The sequence below is a fragment of the Phyllostomus hastatus genome, unplaced genomic scaffold (genome assembly GCF_019186645.2).
Source record: "Phyllostomus hastatus isolate PE091 unplaced genomic scaffold, TTU_PhHast_1.1 phas_contig_98, whole genome shotgun sequence".
Taxonomy (NCBI): domain Eukaryota; kingdom Metazoa; phylum Chordata; class Mammalia; order Chiroptera; family Phyllostomidae; genus Phyllostomus; species Phyllostomus hastatus.
The window spans coordinates 12059775-12079210 of record NW_025333999.1 but is presented as its reverse complement, the minus strand read 5'-3'; the positions used below and the strand labels follow the sequence as shown (position 1 = coordinate 12079210).

Sequence of the window (19436 nt, the reverse complement as noted above, 5' to 3'; positions counted from 1 at the left end):
GGGGGAACACGCTGTGTCCACACGTCATACCTTTCTCGCCAGGATAGGGGAATTTAGTTTTCTGAGTAGCATAAATAAAAGGACCTATGGTCACCAACACAAGGGTTTCTTTCTGGTCATCCCACAGTCAACGAGCCGCCCTCCCCGACCCACTCACAGGAAGGTTTCTCGTGCTTCAAGTTGAACATGAACTGGGAATGGCTGCCTTGGGCAGTGAGCCTGGGACTCCTTTGTTTAATCACAAAGCTTAGCATGATGTGCATGTATTGTTTTAGTACAAAATAAAAATGAAATTATACAGGACACGAATTGCTGGGGGCATGAATGGAGGCGGGAGATGTAAAACGAGGACCACGCTGGTGGAGATGGAGGTCCGAAAAAACATGGATGGAAAAGATGGAAAAACAGGATGTGGAAGGGAGGTCTGCACACCCGTGTTCACGCAGCACTACTGTCGGTAGTCAAAACATGGAAACCACCTGAGTGTCCGCCGATGGATGATGCTGTACACGTACCATGGAACTGCTTAGCCAAGAGTCAGAAGAAAACCCTACTAGCTGCAACTGCATGGACGGACCTGGAGGGCATTACGCTAAGTGGAACAAGTCAGACAGGGAAAGACAAGTACTGTACAGTAACAAATCTAAAAACACCAAGTTCCTGAAAACAGAGAGTAGAATGGTAGTTACCACAGGCTGGGGCATGGGGCGCGGGCAGCGAACTGAGGAGATTAAGTTAAAGGTTATAGACTTGTAGCCAGTAAATAAGTCAGTCCGGCAATCTAACACACAGTATAGTGATCACAGGCAACAATACTGTCTTGTAAACCTCAAAGTTGCAAAAGAGACTAGTCTTAATCCCATGACAAAAAAGAAATGATAATTAAGTGACATCACAGAGGTGTTAGCTATGGTGGTGGTGATATTTTGATATATAAATGTATCAAAACATGTGCACACCGCAAATGTACAGTGTTATATGTCAATTACATCACAACTTTCAAAAGTGCAGAGCTTAAGGGCACATTTTGGACAGAGGGGCATGATTCTTGCCGGTGGACAATGTGGGGGTGTTTCTTCAACTACAGTGTCAGTTACCAGGGGCTTGTATGTTGTACTCTGCTTCCTACGGATTTAAAAATCTATGGAATCACTTCTTTATACGTCATCCATTGAAAACTGACATTTTCCCAACCTTGATCTGAAAATTAGCTGTGTTCGCTTAGAAAGTGTAACAACATTCTTGAATGCGAGGCTCTCCCTGGAATAAGGATCATTCCCATTACAATCCCAAAGCATAGAGTACTTGGCCCCATAGCACTGGACAGCTGACCAGCTGCATTCTGCCCTCTGCCAGGTGGCAGCTGGCAGCTGGCCCGACTCACCTGCAGAAGCTCTGCATGCAGGAGCAGCGTGTAGGCAGCTTCTGTGTAGTTCTCGCAGTCTCGGTGCAAATCCCGCAGCTTGTACAGGTACCTGGTAAGAGCGGGAGGAAGGGGGGCTTTGTTAAGTGTACCCACCCAGCACTCAGCCCATTCCGCAAGCAAGCTGCAACCTGCCTTCCCATCTCTTCTCCCCTCTACTCTTCCCTTCCTTCTTTAATCCTTTAACCCTTGGTGTTGCCTCCTGCCAATGCATTTTTCCTCCTCTGTCTACTTCATATTCTTTTTTTGAAGGCGGTGGTGTCTGTTTATGTTTATGCCATGGACCCCTTTGGGGAGCTTGTAAGAGCTATGGAATGTCTCCCCAAGAAAATACATAGAATTTATGTCCACGTGTGTCCCATATTCAGGGCTCCCTGGATTCCAGGCTGACATTCCTTGACAGAAGGCAGATTTTGTGCTTCTTGCGGGCAGGCTTTGCTGATGGGCCTGGCCAGCAGCCTCGATTCTTCCTTGGAATCCAACATCATCCTCCCTGGGTGCTGCCTTGTGCTATACTGACTGTGTCTCTGTCTAGACAGGTCACCCTTCCGGGGGACAGGGAGGTCACACACTTGCTGGTGTCTCTCAAAGCAGCAAGCACAGGGCTAGGCCTTACTATTTGTGGGTGGGAAAAACAAATAATAAAGCCATGACATAAACAGCAAATGCAGATGTTCCTTTTAGCTTACCTTATGTATATGTCTTCTCTCTTCTTTTCTTTATAGAAATTCTATAAAAAGTCCAAAACACCGTCAGTTAAGAGCTATTGACTAATTTGCCATGAAAATGGTCAAATAGCTACTTTTGCTTTTCCACAGCATCCCCTCTCCACAGAGTTGATTGTTTTCCTTTAACACATATCCCCCACAAGGACAGGGCACAACAGTTTATAAAGAAGAGAAGTTGAAGCATTTTTTAGGTCCACACCTTCAGAGGTGTGGCCCAACTTGTGGGGAGCCTTGTAAGGGAACAGGCAGCTGGCTTTGACTCAGGCCCCTGACACTCCGCTTTCTTGGGGAAACAGGGGTGGTAGGTGGTCGGGTTAGCTGGCAGAGGCACAGCAACCCACAGCCCCAAGGCCTGTGGTCCCAGCCACCTGAGTCTAGAGGAAGGCTAGGCTGCAGCGGTCTGCTATCCTTAGATTTCAGGCCCTGACCCTCTGCTCACGGTGCAGGTTTCTCATGCAGGTTCGTCCACGCCCAATAATCTCAGCAATGAGGGACCACATGTAAACAAGGCTGGGAAACAGACCCAGGACAGCCTTCAGAAAGACAGGTAAAAGCTCATGTTGCATTTTCTATCCTGTTTCCAAATCTATCTTTAGGGACTGGGATGCTGGCATCTTAAGACTCGGCAGGACAGACTCTGAGAAGGGGCCCCAGGGGGCCTTCGTGTCTGTGAGGTCTGCTTGGCGCTGACTGAGGCAGCTGCCCTCCCGCTGTGCCAGGGGTGCACACCTACCAGCACATTCACAGTGCAGCTCATGCGGTTCTCCTTGCTCTCATCATGCATGACGATGGTTCTGTAGTCCAGGAGGTTCTCCAAGAGGCTGCTGACCAGGAGTGCGAAGACTTCCCCGGAGCCGGAGAGGTACTTATGTTTCCGGCAGTGTTCCAGGAGCCTGAGGGGAGGAGGTGGAGATGAAGGCCAGGTCTGACACTGCCCTTCCAGCACCATTTGCTAGCGCTGCCCAGGCCCCAGCAGCAGGTGGCGCCAGAAGAGGAGACACACCCTTCACTCAGCACAGGCACTCAAGCTCCACCTTTCCTTCACAGGGCTAGTTAGCTCAAGCCACGGGGAAACCTGGCCCGCAGCGCCCTTCTTTGAATGTCTCTCTGTATTTCTTTGTTTTCTTGTCAAAACCACAGAAATGGGAGCCATTGCCCAAAAGGTTTCAGTATGTTTTCAGGCACTCAAGTTGAAAGAGACCACCCTTCTGGGGCGGCCTGTGAGCATTCCAAAGAGGCCTGCGGGAGGGCCCGCCCAGAGGAACGAGGACCCTGCACACAGTCAGACCTGTGGCTCTTCACACACGTGTCATTTTCAGAGAAAAAACGAAGAGTTGTGAGACTGAGCTAACTTTTTGCTCTAAATCTTCTTTCTGGGCCTCAAAGAGCAAAGCTTCTATAGGAACATCTTATATTAGAGAATTAGAAAAAAACTTGGGGAACAAAAGAAAAAGAGGAGGAAGAGATGTATTCAAAGAATCAGTCCACACTCTAGGGTTTTTCTGGACTCTGGAGGTTTGCATGGTCATATTTTTCTGAGCTAGGAAGCCAGGAAGAATAAAAAAAAATCAAAATAAAATATTTATGTGAAAAATCAGCTATCAGACTGGAAAATGAATAGTTTATCATTTGTAAGTATTTTGGATGTGTTCATATGTGCCTGTAGTTTCTCCATTTAGTTCCTGTATGAGATCAGAACTGCAAAAGTGACAAACTGGGAGGTTTGAAGTCTGTTTGAACAGGCAGATCTAGTGGAAACAGGATAAAAAGATCCACAAGTGGTCTTATCAGCCAGTAAAAACAACACAAGAAGGACTTTCGGTTCTTTAAAATACAGGTGAGTCATCAACCCATTTCTGAGTATCCAGTGTGCTGGTTCCTTTTAAAAAATCTTAAAAACGAAACAAAGTTGGGAGCCTCGTCCTCAAGCACCGTCTCTGCACACACTCCCAGGAACAGGTGAGTAATGAATGAGCAGGCACACCCCCAACAAGTCGGTTCACATCGTGGAAGTTCAGAGGACACACGTCATGGAGAGTCTAGAGCAGTTCTGCCCCACTGACGGGAGGACCTGGAGGTAACAATAATAACAGCGCCCAGCACAAACGCCAGGGCAGCCAGTGCTCGCTCAGCATCGAATCTGTAACAGACACTAGGAACATGCATGATCTCAATTCAGCCTCACCACAATAGCAAATATAGATCCTAGTATTGTAGATGGGGGGGAAAAAGGTGTCAGAAGGGTTACATCAGTAGTCCAAAGTCAAACGCCTAGAATGTGGAGAGAAAACAGGATTTGAAGCTCAATCTCTGTTACTTCAATGTGCAAATGTTTTTAACCCTCTTTTGATACTGTGATTCCCTGTGTGCGAAGGAGAGTTAAGAGGGCTGCAGGGTGATGAGTGGCGGGTGTGGATGGGGTGGGTGGGGAGCAGGGGTGCTAATGTGAGCACAGAGAGGAAGTGGATGCTGGACTGGAGGAGGGGCAGGCAGCATATATCCCCGGTGTTCTCAGAGGTCCTTTAAGGGCACAGGGTGTATTCAAATGTATGGTGATCCTTGAAGTGTGTACTTCCCTTATTCTTGAAATCGTTGCTTTCAGGCCAATGAGAGGTGTTAGCACTTTTAGTGAAGCTCGTCAATTCCAACACTGGACACAACACTTTGTACCTCTGTCTCCTTCTGTCCATCTGCTCTGTGCTCGATGGCCAGGCTGGCCAGGAAAACAGGACATTTGACTCACATCAGATGACCCAGTATCAGCAGTGGATGGCAACCCCCACTGACCCACCAAGAGCTGTCTTGGGTGGTGTCCCCAGTGATTCTGTGGCTCCTCCGTGGCTGTGTAAGTGTGGGCAAATCTGCTTTTCTCCATCTCTAATTGATGTCATAGACTTCAGGGTCTGTGTCTGAAATACTCACAGTTTTTCCAGAAGGACCTTGTACTGTTCGTCTCCTCTGCCACCTTCCACCTCCTGGTCCAGCTTTGTGATCAGCTCATTCTCAAACTGGAAGCAGAGACAGAAGCCCACAGGGCGATGTTGTATCTTAGAAGAGGACACAAGGGACACCCAGCCGGCCTCTGCAGATCTGCCCAGCCCCGTTTTTAACTCATGAATAATTTTCAGTGTAGTCAGAGGAAGATGGCACATCACATCACCCATTAACAGTGCATGGAGAAACTTTCTCAGGTAGCTTCATGTTACTCTGTCCCTTCTCATATTTGCAGAGAAAAATTACCCAAAACACTACTTTCCTATTATAACTATGCAAGTAAAATAGTTTGAAGATTCTAATTTATTTTTGGTTTTTGTCTCAGTCTCATTAATGGGATTGCTTTTTTTCTGATTTTGCAGAGCTGCATACATTTACTATGTATAATGTGCACTTTTTTGCCCAAATTCCTGAAGGAAAAATAAGGATGCACATTATAGATGAATAGTACTAATTCTGTATCAATATAAATGTTTTTAATTCTTTTATTTATGCTTATGTGTTAAAAGTATAACTCTAGAGAGCAATAATGGTATCTGCATACAAAATAACATCCCAGAATATAATTAGTTTTGTTTCTAAATACAATTAAAAAATTGAATTAAAAAATTAAAACAGATTTTTTCCTGAAAGTTTGGCCAAAAACGTGGGTGCACACTATACACGGGAGTGCTAAAATTATACACAGCAAAATACGGCAGCTACAAGATCATCCTTTCAATATTAATATGCTGTATAGATAAGAAAAATAGAACAGAGAACAAACACAAGTCAACTGAGGTCATAAACCAGAGTCCTCTGCATCGTTCCCTTGATCTTCAGCCTTACTCTCTCAGCTGCACAGCAGCAAATAGGATTAAAAATGCATGAACTCGTATTTTAAGTATGCAGACATAGAAGGTGGCTTTAGGAAACTTGTGTAGCAAAGAGACTGCTTTGAGGCCACCCTCAGTTAGAATATCTGCTTCCATCTCTACTGCTTGACAAAATGAAATATAAAAGAAAATTTTCATACTGACTTTGATGTGTACTATTCAGGCTAGGGCTTCTCTATATAGAAAGAAAATGAACAAGAGTTGACTATATGTGCATTACTAAGATTATAAGTCTGACCGCCTCTTACCATATGGAAATTGCCATTTCCACTGAAATTGAACTCACACTGCATCATATCAAAGAAAATGGGGATGGTGGCTTTCCGGAGCTCCACTTCAGGGGTCAACGTGACCTCCAGAATGGGACCCACCATGGAAGGGATGAATTTGATTTTGTGGGGACCTGAAACAGGAGTAAGGGAGAGATTAAAAGATAAGTTCGCTGGAGGTGCAGTGTTGCCACCTTCCTCCACAGACCCCTAAGAAAAGAATAAGTTTATGAGGGTAAATTGACTCAAATCAGAACTGAGTGACTAAATACTGATTACAAGGAAATGTCCTACCGAGGTCAATGCTCACTTTCAGACAGACAGACAAATAGATCTTATGGTTACTAGAATTAAAATGAAAACAGAATTCACTGCGGCCCCGGAGCTAAGCGTGGGCTCGTTCAAAGTTACACACTCACCCAAGTTGTACCACATGTCCCGGATCCGAAAGCCGAGTTCCTTCCTCATGTCCCCATATCTAGGAAGATCATAAACCAAGAGAATGATTTTGCAGTGGAAACGAGTACTTATAATAAAATGAGAGGAATAAAAAGCCCACGTCCCTCTAGGTCACATTTCAGGCAGGTTTTGAGACAAGGCCCCTTTAAGAGATGAAGTTGATACCTAAACAAGCCCCTCAGGGGAGGGGAGCTTCAACAGCAGGAGGAGGGACATGTGCAAACACAAGAATAACTGAGAAGCTGAGACAACAAACTGAAGGGAGGAGAGTGAGCAACACACTGGTTGCTGCTAAGCAAAGAAATAAAACGGAAACACTATTGAAAAGGATAATACATGGGGTATGATTTGTATAGTAACGTAACTGGTGTGTAACAAACACACTGAATTTATATGCTTATGTTGGAGTAGTCCATATTTTATACCACATTGGGAAGCTCTGGACGTACATTCTCAGTGGGGGGATATTGTCCCCTTGGAGGCAAAAAACACCTACTATTTTAATGAATAAATGGCAGATATACCAGTAGTATATAAACAGATATGTACCTATCTGCTGGATTACTATGTCACTGCAGGGGTGTGATTAGGAAAATTATTTCTAAAAAGGTTACCTATGAGAGTCAATAATGGGAAAGAAACTGAGAAACATGGGTCAAGACAGTGGCTTTTGGGGGGAGGTGAATAAAAATGACCTGGACATCTGTTAAATACATATTTTGCCCTGGCTGATGTGGCTCAGTGGATTGAGCCCAGGCCTACGAACCAAACAGTCATTGGTTTGATTCCCAGTCAGGGCACGTGCCTGGGTTGCGGGCCAGGTCCCCAGTAGAGGGCGCACGAGAGGCAACCACACGTTGATGTTTCTCTCTCCCTTCCCCTGTGTAAAAATAAATAAGTAAAATCTTTAAAAAAAAAAAAAGGATATGTATTTCTGGGGCCACCCTCACCACATACCAGCTCAGAGGCTGGGGACTGGGAAATGCAGAAACAGGGTGGGTCCAAGCAGATCTGCAGAGGTTCCCAGGGAATGCTAACGTGACACCCACCCAACATGTGGCTCTACCTTTTCTCCTCAAGCTACTGTCGACCAAGCGTTTTTTCAGATACCTCCTTTGGAAATGCCTTCAGAAGCCAGTATAAAAATCATATTCAAAATTTCTTTGTACTACCTTATTTTAACAAAACCACTGAATCTAGTTTTATTATTAAAATAAGTGTATGTAGTCACTTATAATAGACAAGTAACTATTTCTGGCTCATAATAGACAAGTAACTGTTCCTATTGTTCATTGATACTGTTGATGCTATTTCACTAAAAATAAGAGAAATCTTGAAAAAATTTCATTACATTTCCACAAGCTGAATATGCACAAATGTTATCTCTGAAGGTTTTCCTTGCCCTTATGCATGTTTCACATGGATTATACTTACAGTCACACTTAGACCAAAGCCAGAATCATTAATCCTAACCAGCTGCTTTACCAGACTTGCTGTCAAGTAACTTCACGTATGGTCATTCAACCAAAAGCAAACCTATCCTGACAGAAACTGTGTCATTTAAGATGTTCTAAAGAGTGAGACTAAGGCATCCATCTTAAAAATCAATGATCTGTTGATACCCTCCCTCACAAAGACATGTACAAAATGAGTTTTACTTTTATCATTGAAAACACAATCACTAAATCTCCACATCTTAGCTACTAATCTCAGTGTTGTGAGGAGGAACCAGAGGTAAAGGGGTGCTAAATAGTTTGTCAAGAATCCCATACATCCCAGAAGGGGGGACAGAACTAAAACTTCATGGGTTTTAAATGATCAGTTTCACAGGTTCTCTCTAGCCACAGGGCCTTTGAATTTTCCAGACTCTTGATGAACTCTGAAACAGACCTGAGACAAAAGCCATGAAAAGCTCCCCTGTAGCTCTCATCACTCTTACACATATAGTCCATTTTGAAATCTGAGCAGGAAGCTGCAGGGCATGTTTGGGAGATGTGTTAGTCTTGGCTTCTGTGCTGCAGTGACTAAGGTACCAAAGTAGCCTACTTCAGGAAGCAGCAGTGATAGAGGCACTGTGCCTGCAATTTGGACAAGCTGCCACTAGAGGGCAGCTGTTCTTGGAGATGGGAGTACTGGCCAACCTTCCTGCCTCTCCACCCACAGATTCTCTAAAAAGAACGTGATGAGTGATGATAAAATCAATGGGGCCTTGTGAAAAGAGATGTGAGTCTAGGGAAATGAGGTCTGCAAAATAATTATAAGACCTATCTCACTAACAACATGGTAGCCAGTGGACAGTAATGTTGGTGATACCCAAAATCTTGCTCTGAAATGGAAAAACCACCTACCCAATCTTGAGCAAGTTTAAGACGACACTTACTTTTTTACAATTTTGGTGCGTTTGGCTTCAGAGAAGGTTTCAAGCTGAAGGGACTCATGGGTGAGAAATGCTACTGCCAAATGGAAGTAATTGTTCCAGAGCTGTTTGAAATTAATTATGTGGTGAAAAGAAATAGAAAGTAACATTAATTAATAAGGGGTCAGCATAAAACAGTACCATATGGTACAAGTCACTTGAAGGGGATTAATGGGAAAAAAAAAAAAAGAAAATACACAGGACTTCTTTTTCTTTCTTGCATTTCAATTATTCAAACCTGAAAGTTTTAACACTTAATATTAATATGCTTTAAAAAATCCAAACAATTATATTTGTCTATACTCCTGGGATAAAGGCAAACTGCCTCCAAGAACTATAACTATTTATAGTAAATAGTTTGGCAATGTGCATAAAAAGCCCTAAGATTCTGCCAGACTTTTGAACTAATAAATAGGTTAGAGCTTTATACTGGCAAAATAAATCATGGGTATTTAAAAATATTTAAAACAAGGAAGACCCTCCCAGAGTTAGTTAACCTAGCAGAGAATGGAAATGATCTAACTGTTCATGAGAATATGGCTAAATAAATCATGGCCTGGCCAGACAACAGACTGTATTCAGCCATTAAAAAAACTGTGAAAATATTTAATATCATTGAGAAGATCACAGAAAAATTAAATAAAATAAAGTAGATTAATAGGTTATCAAAGAACTTAACAGCCCAATTTCATTTTGGCACAGATATATACACACAAAGACAAATGTATATAAACTCAGCACACATACACACATGGGGGCACATGCACATACACATATATATATGTAGACAGCTGTTTATCTCCTCTACTTATGACTCTCCCCTTTTAACATCCAACAGACACAAAGGCACACGACACAGCAAACACACCCCACAGAGCACACATGGGCACAGACGCCCCATGACAACAGGGCCTGATCTGCTTTCATCAGGGCCTAGAATAGTACTCTGTACATACAAACCCTCTGATATTTGCTGGATGAATGAATGAATGAATGAATGAATGAATGAGGGTACAGCCAGTGGTCACCTGTTTTGTTATCACTTGGGACTCTGAAGCAAGTGTGTATAGGAACCATTCTGGAAACCCACCACGGGCAGGTAGAGGAGTGTCTGCAAGCCCCTTGGCAAGCACGTGTGTGTGTGTGTGTGTGTGTGTGTGTGTATCTGAGTTACGTTAGTGGCAGAAGGTAACCTTACACTATTTGTCTTTCGCTTTTCTTCTTTTTGCTTAGTTATAGTTTCTGCCATTACTTTTTTTCACATGTATTAGTTTTACAGGAAGAAGAAAAAAATCCCTTTTTACTATGTGTGGAGGACAGGGTGATATGCTTTAGGAAAGGAGAAAGGACAAGAACACTTTTTACATCTGAAAATGATACAATATAAAATGTTTTCCAAAATAAACTGATTCTCTTGCTTTGGCTGAGAACTCCCAGAACTCCCAGGTGAGTGGCATGCTTACCTGAAGTTCGAAGCTTGTCTGGTCCATAAAGCACCGGGTGAGCACCTCAGCAAACTGATTGATGGCACGGAGGAAAACCCTGGGGGAGGAAGCACTGGTGAAAAAGACAGCTCCATACCCACTGAAACACCTCCCATCTGTGTTTAAAACCAAAAAAGCAAACCAAACCCAGACTTGGCAATACGTGAGACCAACGACAGCACCCAGCCTGCAGAGGACACTGAAGGTCGGTTTCCAGAACTGACTCAAGCACCACTCAAGGCTGCATCCCAGTGCAGCTGGGAGGTGAGAGCCAAGACGACAGGCCTGTCTTCTGAGGCTCAGGCCAGGGCTCCGTGCACTCTTCGTGATGCTTCCACTTCAAAGTTTGTGCAACTTGTCCCCTCATCTGTACATGGTCAGGAAGGGTTCTTCTAATCAGGTATCAGGACCACGTAGAGTTAACAATAAGAGTGAGGATCATGATTTACTTATTTTAGCTATTTAAAAAATTCTGAAGCTCTTTCAGTGGAACATACATGTTTAGTTCATTTCACTTCCATTCAACAAATATTTGTTGTTGGTCAGAAACTGCAGAGCGCTGCCCTAGGTTATGCCTTGAAAGAGACTGCTCCTGGTTTTAAGACATTTGCAGCTGGATGGGGGTCATTTGCAACCATGACAAAAAACATAAAAAATTCAATGAAGGGGTGTAAAGAGAGGAATCACAGGAAGAGAAGATGACATCCAGGACAGAAAGGCTTCCTTCGGAGCTGATATCCCAGAAGCACTGAAGAAAGGAATGGGTAGCAGGACGACAGACAGGGGTGAGGGGAAGGCAAGCAGGGGCAGAGTGGCATGAGGAATGCACGGACCTCGTCCAGGGCCTGGGAAGCCACCAGGGTGGGTAGAGTGTAGGCTGTACTAGAGGGAAAGGGTGGAAGATAAGGCTAGAGATGCAGGGTGGGCCAGGGTGCCGGGTCTTTGGCTGTCTGAGTGACAAGGGCCATATGGAGCCACTGGCCCATGCCTGGAGCTGATGCTGACGATTCAACGAGGAGACAATAGCAGAGAGGAATCAGGGCAGCTGCCGGGGCCCAGCCGAAGTCAAGAACAGGAGCCCATACGCTGGGCTCGTGGGAGCAGGAGGGTCCTTGCTTGACAGACAATACATTTGAGAACAACAATTTAACAGTACCTCACAAAAGTCAGAGCGCCGGTTACCAGACCCAAGCACAGGGACCCTTGAACAACACAGGGGCTGGGGGCACTGATCCCCCCCACCCGCACAGTTAAAAATCTGCGTTTAACTTACTCCCCAACACTTCACACCCTCAGTTTCACAATGGTGGATTCAACTAACTCTGGATCAAAAATAGTATTTTCGGTCTGAAGCTGGGAACTGTGGGTGCAGAAGGCTGATTGTTCTAATAGCCCACTATTGACCGGAAGCCTTATCAATAACATAAACAGTCAACTAACTCATATTTTGTGTGTCATATGTATCATACCCTGTATTCTTACGATAAAATATGTGAGGGCAAGAAAATGTTATTAAGAAAATCATGAGGAAGAGAAGACACATTTACTGTATTTATTGAAAAAATCCATGTATACGTGGGCTCACGCAGTTCAAAACCAGTGTTCAAGGGTCAGCGGTGTTGAGTGGATTGCCTCTGGGCCAGCATGGGCGGCCTTACCTGCTCTGAGTCATGTTCATGACCATCCAGTCTTTGGCATAGACATTCTTTCCAATCAGATCCTTAAACATGATAAAAGTTTCCATGAGGAAGTCCTGCAGAGAACAAAGGAAAGGCTGGAGAAAACTGGGGTTACGTTTCCTAAGTCCTTCTGTGGCGCATGGATGAGAAGAAACACTACGTCAGAACAGGGCGATCCTAGTCCCATTGAACAGCCTAGCCTTTAAATAAGGTTTTGGGGATAAAAAAGCATTTTTTACGGCTATCATATGATTTGATTTTTGCACCGTATACTCTGATGAGGAAAGCAGAATGAGAAAACTGTCCACATTTTACAAATGAGAAAGCTGAAGCTGTGAAAAATTAAACAACTTGCTTAAGGTTGTAGAAACGAGGAAGCAGAAGGGCTGGGAAAAGAACTTGGGGTTCTGAACCCTCCATTGAAAGCCAAGTGTTGTCCGAAAAGATCCACTGCACTTAAAAGGAACTCCCCAACAATCGTGAGAAAACATACTTGAAGTGACTCTGAGTCCAGCTCTCTCCTTTATTATTGTTAGAACAGAACCCAAATGCTATAAATAAGAACCAGAGCCATGACTCTTGCTATCCCAGGAGGTAACTGAGTGTAGTCTGGGAGAAGGGTCCTCAGTGGAGCTTAAAAGAGATCACAGCAGTGGGTCACGCGGACTGTAGTAACTGAGAACGGAAGTCCAGTACCGGCTAAACAGCCCTGTCACCTAACAGGGGGGCTGTGAACAAAAAGGAACTCAGAGCAACTGCAGTAAAAATCAATGTGAAAAACTTTAAAAAGCTTTTCTATTTATTAGCTAGTTAAATTTAGACATTTTCCACTTGGATTCCTAAAATGGCAACCCCATGCAATTTCTCTAGCATGGAGCCACGCAGCTCTGTCACATGAATGACATCATGGAGCAGAAAGGGCACAGTACACGGGGCAGGAGGCCTGGGTTCTGTCTCTCACTGCACTCTTCTGAGATGCGGGTCAAGTGGTCAACTTCCTGCGCTTTAGAGCCAGACAGCAGGAAGCGGTCCCACCCTAGGACCTGTCCTGCCCTTGAATCTCCCTTTTGGTTCAATGGAGAGTCAAATGTTACAATCCTCAATTCTGAAATCAGAAACATATTCCATGCCTTTTAAATTTTTTCATCATATTTTAAGTGCTCCTACCAGTTTATTAACTAATCTATTAACCTTTTCCCTCAAATCAGTGAGATGTGGTGGTTTGTGAAGCAAGGATTAAATTTAAATGGCAGTTATTCACTTCCGGCGCTGAGGTCGAACTCTTGGTGATCTAAATTCATTGTAAACAGCGACAGCATAATAAAGGGCAATTCACTGATAATCCCTTTTTTATCAACAGCTTCCCAAAGTCTGTCAAGTGGCTTATCCGAGAAGCAGCAGGTGAGAGTGAAAGGCAGATCTACTGAGAGGCACAAGGCCTCGCTGCTGTCCAGGGAAGCCCTGCTGCTGAGGACTGGAATTCTCCCGTGGGGGTAGGAATCCTCTTCTTAATTAAATAACAGAGGGGGAAGCACTCACCATTGTTCTGGAAAACATGAGTTAAAACCTGCGTTTTACTTCCTTATTGGAGCCAAATGTCAAGGGTTTAGTTTTAGTATAGCTTTCACTATTCTACCTGATTTCTGAAGGAAATTTGAAAAAACTATTTTTATATCAATTTTATCTTACATTTTAATAGCAATAAGATTATTATTATAAATATCTAGTCTTTGTAGGTATTAACTATATGCCAAACACAAGCTAGTCGTTTTCTGTGCATCGTTTCAGTCAATGGTGATTGAGTACCACCATTAACTCTTCCAATCAATGGTGTGGATGAGTGAGTACTCACATTAACCATTAAGGTAGGGACTATTTTACAGATAAGAAAACTGAGCTTCAGTGAAGTTAAACAGGTTGCCCAAAACTTCACAGAAGGAAATAGAAGACCCAGAATCTAGTCCAGGTCTGAGTGTTCTAAAGCCTGTGTTCTTAAACCCACTACAGCATCTGCCTGTGGAGGAGCAACAGTGCTACCCTGAGCCTCCATCTCTCCCCTCCTCTCCTCTTCCTAATTCTCTTACCCCTGGTCTCTGCAGGCACACCTCTACACACTCTGCAGGCACATCTGTACACATTGTGCAGGCACACCTATAAGTGCTGTGCAGGCACACCTGCATGTGCTCAGCAGCATACATACCTACACATTGCTATGGGTTCCTTGCCATGCTGCCTGCCTGGGCACAGCCCAAGTGCAGGCCCAACTAGGCCCCCAGATTAGGCCACATGGTCCAATACAGCATTTGGAGAGTTCACTGCTGGACCAGTTGCCACTACTAATGCTAAGCAGTAGTAACCAAGGACAATCTTCTTGTTTAAAATGAGAATGGAATATCTCAACTGAATGTTCAGGGTTAATGAGGGGCAGGCATTACCTCTCCTTGTTTCCCTTTCCAGGAAATACTAACAATGATGACTTCAACTGTATCTTAGGCTTTGCACACCTCTGCTTCTTGAAGTCCTTGCCGCGGCATGAGTAACTATTGTTCCTGAAAACGAGGCACTATCCTCTTTTGAGAGCAAAAAAGATCTCTCAGATATTTCTAAATAAGGGCTCTCTCTAAATCCAAGAAACTCAGAAGTTCAGTGAGGACCCCTTGGTATACAATTGTACTCTTCTTCAAATCTGATCCGAGAGAAAGAACTAATACTTCCCTTTTCTTCCTCACTGTGGATGGCCACATGGCATTGGAGGTGGATGGGAGACCCGGAAGCCAAGGATACTTAGTTTTGGTTACTCTTTTTGCTGACTGGAAGAATTCTGGGGGCTACCAGGACTCAACGAAGACAACTTACAGTAATGTCTTGTCTGGTTTTGAAGGTGCTGATGTAGTGGGAGTAGTGACTGTCGTCCATCTGTCGCAGGATGGCAATCATGCACGCCACAAAACTGCCCTGGGGGAGAAAGAAAATGCAAATCCCCACTCCTGAGACCCGCTGACAGAAAAGACCTGGGCAAATGTAACATGTACTTTGGTTTGCCCACCCAGTCACCCAGGAAGGGACCACAACAGCCTGGAAGCATGCTGTGTGCCAAGGTCCCAAGGGCATGCTCCCTGCTGTTTCTGCCTGAAAGGACCTCCTTCTGACTGAGTTAGGGCACATGGAGGGCTTTCCTCACCCCCACACCCCACACCCCCAGCAGCTAAGATCAGTGTGGTCCTGCGGGTCAAGGGACTCCAGGCTTTTGCCTGTTCTGGGTATTGAAGTTTTATTTAATCCCACTTTTGGTTCCTTTGCATTTCCTGCTTTGAATATCACATTCTGTCCATATACTTGTCAGCCATACACTTATCTTTCTCACTTTGCTGTCTGCTCATATTCTTTACCCAATTTACCCATTTTTAATTAAAATATCTTTTCCAGCAGTTTGCAACAGCTCTTTGGATATTAAAGCTATTAGCCATTTGTCAGATATTTTATAAATAATTTTTACTGTTTGCTGCTTAGTTTATTTTACTTACACATATTTTTCACATATAAGGGTTTCAATTTCTTACCTGGTAAAATCTATTGTTTCTTTCATAGAATCCTTTCAAATTTAAAAAAAAATAATAAATCTCCTCTCTTAAAAATAGGCACATATTAATTTATATCTTCTTTTAGTTGCCTTAGAATTTGTTTAAACATTAAACCCTTCATTCTATTTGAAAGTTATTATGGGCACGGCATGAAATAAGAATCAAACACATTTTTCCCTATTATTCATACACTTTCTAAACATTTTTATTAAAAATATTAACTTTTCCTATTGAAAGCTAATATTTTTCATGAAATCGGAAGTCTTCTTTTAAATTTTCTTAGTTCTGCTTTGTGGATATATGTGCTCTATTGCTGGAGTCCAACACTGTTTTAATTATTGCAGCATTATAACATGTCCAGATCTGGTAGGCAAGCTCTGCACTGTTACTCCTATGGGGCCGCTCATTTTTTTTTTTTTAAGATTTCATTTCATTACTTTTAGAGAGAGTGGAAGGGAGGGAGAAAGAGAGAGAAACATTGGTGTGTGAGAGACACATTGATCGGTTGCCTTGCCCCCATTGGGGACTTGGCCTGCAACCCAGGCATGTGCCCTGACTGGGAACCAGACCCGTGACCTTTCCCTTCACAGCCAGTGCTCACTGCACTGAGTCATACCAGCCAGGGCTGGGCTACTCATTTATTTGTAGCTTCTATTTACTTTTGCTCTCATACTTTTGTTACTACATTAAATGGATTTTTTTCCAAACTCTAAATAGCTATTTTTATAATATAGAAAGGCCACTGAATAATATTTATTTTGAAACCAGTTAGTTTAATAAATTATTCATCAGTCATTAAAATTTCAGTTAACTCTCTTGGGTTCCATAGATATGGTAGTCATTTCAACTAAAAATAATAACAATTACTTTTTCTTTTTTCAGATTTATACTTAGTGTATTTTTTTGGTCTTATTACATTGGGCTGAATTTAAAGAAAAATCTCAACAGTGCTGAGATTTAACATCTTGATCCTCCTATTTATGAGCACCAAGTAACATGTTGCCTGGTGACTGCATGTTGATACCTTCCCCTGTTCATAGTTTGGAATGGATGTTCCATCTATCACATATATTTGGCATCTGTGGAGTCCTGAAGCTTTTTTCCTTTTATCGAATTGACATATTTTATTAATGGACCCTTTAATATTTAACTATTTTTGAATATTCTGAATGTACTATATTAAGCCATATATATAGTTGTGAAAACAATATATATAGTGTGTTTGTGCCTGTGTATATAATATATCGAGTATGTGCATGTGCCTGCGTATATGTTATATATAGTGTATATATGTGCATATGTATATAACATATAGTGTGTATATATAAAATATAGTCTGTATACACGCATTTGTATATAGTGTATAGAGTGTGCATGTGTGTATTTCTCTTTGTGACTGTCTCTCCCTCTGTGTATCTTTCCCTTGCTTTTTTCTTCTGATGCTTATCTCTCTCAAGCGTTCTCACTGGGCCTCCTGTATCTTTATCACTCCACGTATCTCAGCCACGTCCAATTCCACCCCCTTGTTTCAGCAAAAATGTGGCAGCAGTTCTGCCACTTCCACGCTCACATCCCCACGCTGCTCTCCAATCACACTGAGCCAACACTCTTTAGTTAAACACAATGGATAATGGGTGACTTCTCTGCTAAAAGAATAGTAGGTAGATTTAAATTCAGACATATTAAGTATTACCTGTATCATTATCTGTATCAATATCTCATTCCCTAAACAACATAGTTACTGATCTGCCTCTCTTTATATATTCTTTGCATACTTGGGAGAAATGGCTTGGCAGCAGCAATTAACACTGTGTCCAGCCAGCATCTATACCTTTATCACATAGATCTGAATCCTCTTATAGTAACTTTTGGGTCACCCTGAGTTTTGACCTAGCAGGAAGACGATGTTTTGCTTGCAATCACTTCCCTGTATTCTTCCTTGGATCCCCTACATCACCGGCATGTGCATCTTAGGAGGCACTCGTAGCACATCTGCTTCGTTACTGCCTCTGGCTGGAAGGCCCTTCGCCACACATCCACTCCATCACCTTCCTCAAACCTTTGTCCAAATTCTACCTTCTCAGGAAAGCCATTCTTAACCACCTTGTTTAAATTTGTAATTCTCCCATCCTGACTTCCCTTATCCTGTTCATTTTTTTCCTCCATAGCACTTACCTCCTAACACTATGCACTTTATTTTTCGTCACTGTTATTGCTAGAATGCGAGCTTTGCTCAGGTCATGATTTCTGTCTGGTCTGTTCCCTGACACATCCAGTGTCCAGAATAGCACCTGGTTTACAGCTGTTCCTTAATACATACTTGTTAAGTAAATAAAGTGTGCATACTTACTACAGCAATTTGGGATAGTTTTCTTACTATGTACTCTAATTAAAATCTGATCACAGCTTTTAATATTGCAAATAAAAGATGCTTCATTTTAATGGGGATACAACTTGGATTTCAAGAGTTAACTTTGGTCTCACAGACACAGTCGATGGAGAATGAGAGGCCAGAGCAACACAGGCACTTCTAAAAGCACGCTCATCACAAGTTGCATAAAACGTTTGTTTTTCTTTGAGTCAGAAGGGCTGGATGATACCACAGGGCACCAACTCCATTTATCAGACTTCCTTCCATGGCATCTACAGGACACAGCTGGAAACGTAACCTGGTAACAGCCAACTAGGGAGGAGGCTAGTTAACAACATGCACACGCTCTGCAGCCAGGCTGGCCACCCGTGTCCAAACCCTAACTCGACCCTTTGGTAGGTGTGTAACCTCAGCATGTCTCTTAGCCACTCTGGGCATGTTTCCTCATTAGAAAAGTGGAGTTAATGAGAGAATTTCCCAACAGGGTCAGGGGAGGCTTTCAATGAAACCTGAGGTACCTAAAATAGGTTCTGCACACAAAAAGAATTGGCTTATGATTACTACTATTGCCATCACTACAGCTGGAAGTACTATCACCACCATTACGATTCTCAGTCCAATAAGCATGGATCCAGCTAGAGCGTGCATAAATTGAGATTCAGAACTAAATTACTTGAGATAACAGAGGAAGTGCTGAATGCAGCCACCAGAAGCCCTCATGTTCTGCTCACTGAGACTCACATTTTCCTTGAATAAAATATTAAGTACTTAGAGAGTATTTGATTGATTGGAAACTGAAGTAACAGTCTCTCTAGGGTGTCTGCATGCCTCAGTGGACCTCTGCTTTAACGTATTAGAGGAGGCTTTTGTTGGACCTTCCACGTGAGCAAGACTCCTCGAGAAGGGGTCCGCATGCCTCGTCCTTGCAGAATCTGGCATAACGCTGCCCCGTGGGCTGCCCCACCCTTTTGGATCATCTTCCCTCAACAGAAGGTCAGCATCAGAATTCAGATCTGCTCACAGAGATAACCAAGGGTCACCCACTGGGGGAGGTCAGAAAGTTCTAGATCCCACTCCTCCCTAGGAGGCGTGCAGGCAGGGGCCTGTGGGAATCTGGTCTCAAGATACTGGTCCCAACAGCTCCCCACAGGGGCAGA

At 43.2% G+C, this 19436-nt stretch overlaps 1 protein-coding gene across 2 annotated transcripts in view; it reads right to left on the bottom strand.

Annotated features, from left to right (window-relative positions):
- DOCK5 (dedicator of cytokinesis 5) overlaps positions 1-19436 on the bottom strand; it is a 193887-nt gene that overhangs the window by 31939 nt on the left and 142512 nt on the right. For both annotated transcript variants that reach the window (XM_045852821.1, XM_045852820.1), the window contains exons 28-37: positions 15184-15282; positions 12307-12401; positions 10628-10706; positions 9129-9229; positions 6709-6767; positions 6269-6423; positions 5074-5159; positions 2885-3044; positions 2113-2153; positions 1385-1475 (exon numbers count right to left, since the gene is read on the bottom strand). In XM_045852821.1, the coding sequence (XP_045708777.1) occupies positions 1385-1475; positions 2113-2153; positions 2885-3044; positions 5074-5159; positions 6269-6423; positions 6709-6767; positions 9129-9229; positions 10628-10706; positions 12307-12401; positions 15184-15282 (966 nt within the window). The remainder of the gene's footprint in view (positions 1-1384; positions 1476-2112; positions 2154-2884; positions 3045-5073; positions 5160-6268; positions 6424-6708; positions 6768-9128; positions 9230-10627; positions 10707-12306; positions 12402-15183; positions 15283-19436) is intronic.